We start from the raw sequence: 3,145 nt of genomic DNA, 5'->3' as shown, positions 1-3,145 counted from the left end.
ATGGACAACAGGTCAAGTGATGAGCAATCTCTGCCAAGTATCGAAGAGAGCGAGATGGATAGAAGCGTAAGTGATGAAGCTGGGCCAGCAATTGAGACCGAACCTTCTGAAGCAATTGAGACCGAACCTTCTGAAGCAATTGAGACCGAACCTTCTGAAGCAATTGAGACCGAACCTTCTGAAGCAATTGAGACCGAACCTTCTGAAGCAATTGAGACCGAACCTTCTGGAGCAATGGAGACCGAACCTTCTGGAGCAATCGAGACCGAATCTTCCGAAGCAATTGAGACCGAACTTTCTGAATCAATTCAGACGGAACCTTCTGGAGCAATTGAGACCGAACCTTCTGAATCAATTGAGACCGAACCTTCTGGAGCAATTGAGACCGAACCTTCTGAATCAATTGAGACCGAACCTTCTGGAGCAATTGAGACCAAACCTTCTGAATCAATTGAGACAGAACCTTCCGAAGCAATTGAGACCGAATCTTCCGAAGCAATTGAGACCGAACCTTCTGAATCAATTGAGACCGAACCTTCTGAATCGATTGAGACCGAACCTTCTGGAGCAATTGAGACCGAACCTTCTGGAGCAATTGAAACCGAATCTTCCGAAGCAATTGAGACCGAACCTTCTGAATCAATTGAGACCGAACCTTCTGAAGCAATTGAAACCGTACCTTCTGGAGCAATTGAGACCGAACCTTCTGGAGCAATTGAGACCGAACCTTCTGAAAGCCCTCTGAGAAAATCCAAATCGAAATTGATTCCCCTCAAGAGATGCCGACAGAGAATCCCGAGTCTCTATGTTGAAGATGACGAAGATGAAGTAGACGTTCCTCCCAGAGTGGTGACGTTTGCAGACGTCGTCGAGCAGTACTCAATCAGCGATGACTCACGGTCAATAATCTCCGAGCTTCGAGTCCGACTGGAGACCAGAAGCATCAAGTTGATGGAACCCGACGCACATCCCGGAGAGGCCAAGAAGTACTTGAAACGAATGGAGATGTTCTTCTACTACCTTATCCCATGTATCGGCATCGGAGGCGTCTTCAGATTCCCCTACATGTGCTACATTCATCGAGGGGGAGCCTTCCTCGTCCCGTATCTGCTTATGATCCTTCTTTGCGGAATACCCATGTTCCACTTGGAGACAGTTGTTGGGCAGTTCACAAACAGCGGATACATCAAAATGTTTGGTGCTGCTCCCATAATGAATGGAGCTGGATATGCAACAGTGATCCTCAATGTTTTCCTGTGTGCGTACGCAAGCGTCATCGGCAGTTATTGTCTTTTCTTCATGGTCTATCCCGTGAGCCAACTTATCAATTGGAGTGCATGCGAGTACTCTTGGAATGATGGAAACTGTACCGAGGTGAGAAATAGTGGCTTGGCAAGCTTATCGGTGGCTCTGCAGAGTCCGTCGGAACAGTACCTCAACAAATTCGCCCTCAGAACATCGGCCAGTATTGATCAGCCTGGAGGACTCGTGTGGGAGCTGTTGACGTTCCATCTCTTGTTGTACGCTCTGATCATCGCTTGTTGCTCCTTCGGCTGGAAAAGAATTCGAATAAGTTTCTATTTTCTGATGCCGCTTGGATACGTAGCCATGGTAGTGATGATACTCCGTGCAGTCACTCTCCCTGGCGCAACGAACGGGCTTACAGCGTACTTGGTGCCTGACATGAACGAATTTCTTAACGTCAAAACATGGGTGGACGCTGCAGTGCAAGCACTGTTCACCGTCGGTGTAGGACTAGGGATGGCGGTTCATCGAGCACGGTTCAACTACGTGAACAACGACTGTTCGTGGGAAGTGTTCTGCGTTCCTGCTCTAAGCACAGTGGTCAGCATCCTCTTTGGACTCATCCTATTTTGTGGTTTGGGATATTTGCAGGCGCAGACAGGTATTCCCATGTTCTCTTTGGCAAAGGACGGACCAGCAGCTATGTTCTCAATATATCCTGCAATGACAGCCACCTTCCCCTTTCCCCAGTTATGGCACGTGATCCTTTTCCTCTCTCTTGGCTTCATTACGCTCTCTTGGATAGTGATACAGCTGGACGCCTTGCAGTGGAGTTTGTTCGACTTACACCCTGTACTGAAGAAGGAAAGAAACTTTCGCATCACAGTGACGACATTCTTACTGCTCATAGGCTCGGCACTGTGCCTTCGAGAGAATGGTATCTATTGGATGAAACTTCTCGATACCCACTCAACGCTAACGATAGTCATTATTTGCCTCATGGAACTGCTTGCTTTTGTATTCATATTCGGCATGAAAAACTACGCAAAACTTCTTGATTTTGTTTACGGTGCAAGGACTATTAATGTATTGTGGTGGTTCTGTTGGATTTTCGTGACTCCCGTAACACTGCTCGCTGTCGTTTGTGCCTTCGTGATCTACAACGAAAGGATTTCGTACGGGACAGAACCGTTCCCCCTTTGGACTGTAATAGCAGGGTGGATCATAACGTTCCTACCAGCAATTTTTATACCAGGGTACGTTATATTGAAGGTATTAACCACGGAAGGAAAGCTGGTAGAAAAGTTACGAAATCTAGTCCGTGCATCTACTCACTTCGAGCCAGAGAATGAAGCGGATGCGAATCGCTGGCTCGACTTCTGCAGACTCTATTCGCCCAGCAACAGCTTTGCGGATCGCGTATTATCGTTATTCTCACGGCGTTCACGTGATGTTGACGTTGAAAGTGGAGAAGCGACTGTATAATTTCCTTTCATGTAGTTTACATATATAATTTCTTACAATGTATTCAAAATTTTAAAAATACAAATACGAAATTAACTTGTGTGAGTAAAAAGTAATTTTCCATGCAAATTTAACATGAAGATGTTCAAACTTCACATTATAATCCATATTAAGGTTTACCTTTTCTGTAGACGCTCCTAACAATAGAAATGGTAATTCAATATGAGCCGTGGAAGCATCTTTCTCTGTTCGTAGTTTCGTCTGTTCCAGAAAAAACGTTTCTAAAAACTGCTTTAAAAAACACTATATCTTTCAAATAACCATAAAATTCTGAAGAAATAAAAACAGCAAATCCGTGTGTGCTATTCTAAAAATAGAACTTCTCATCTCTTCCGTATTACATGTCAGATTATATGAATTTTAATTTGAAATTATT

At 44.8% G+C, this 3,145-nt stretch overlaps 1 protein-coding gene across 1 annotated transcript; it reads left to right on the top strand.

Moving 5' to 3' along the window:
• Positions 1-2,730, top strand: LOC145992379 (sodium-dependent proline transporter-like). The gene is made up of 2 exons (XM_083128762.1): positions 1-66; positions 778-2,730. Exons 1-2 carry the CDS (start codon positions 1-3, stop codon positions 2,728-2,730), a joined length of 2,019 nt encoding a protein of 672 aa, XP_082984888.1.
• Positions 2,731-3,145: the final 415 nt, after the last annotated feature.

The sequence above is a fragment of the Lepisma saccharinum genome, chromosome 9 (genome assembly GCF_977018435.1).
Source record: "Lepisma saccharinum chromosome 9, izLepSacc3.1, whole genome shotgun sequence".
NCBI classification, from domain to species: domain Eukaryota; kingdom Metazoa; phylum Arthropoda; class Insecta; order Zygentoma; family Lepismatidae; genus Lepisma; species Lepisma saccharinum.
This window is presented reverse-complemented; position numbering and strand designations above follow the sequence as displayed.

Coding starts and splice junctions, on each gene's coding strand:
- LOC145992379 (XM_083128762.1), top strand. CDS start 1: ATGGACAACAGGTCAAGTGATGAGCAATCTCTGCCAAGTATCGAAGAG. Junction 67..777: donor AGAGCGAGATGGATAGAAGC/GTAAGTGATGAA, acceptor ATTCCCCTCAAG/AGATGCCGACAGAGAATCCC.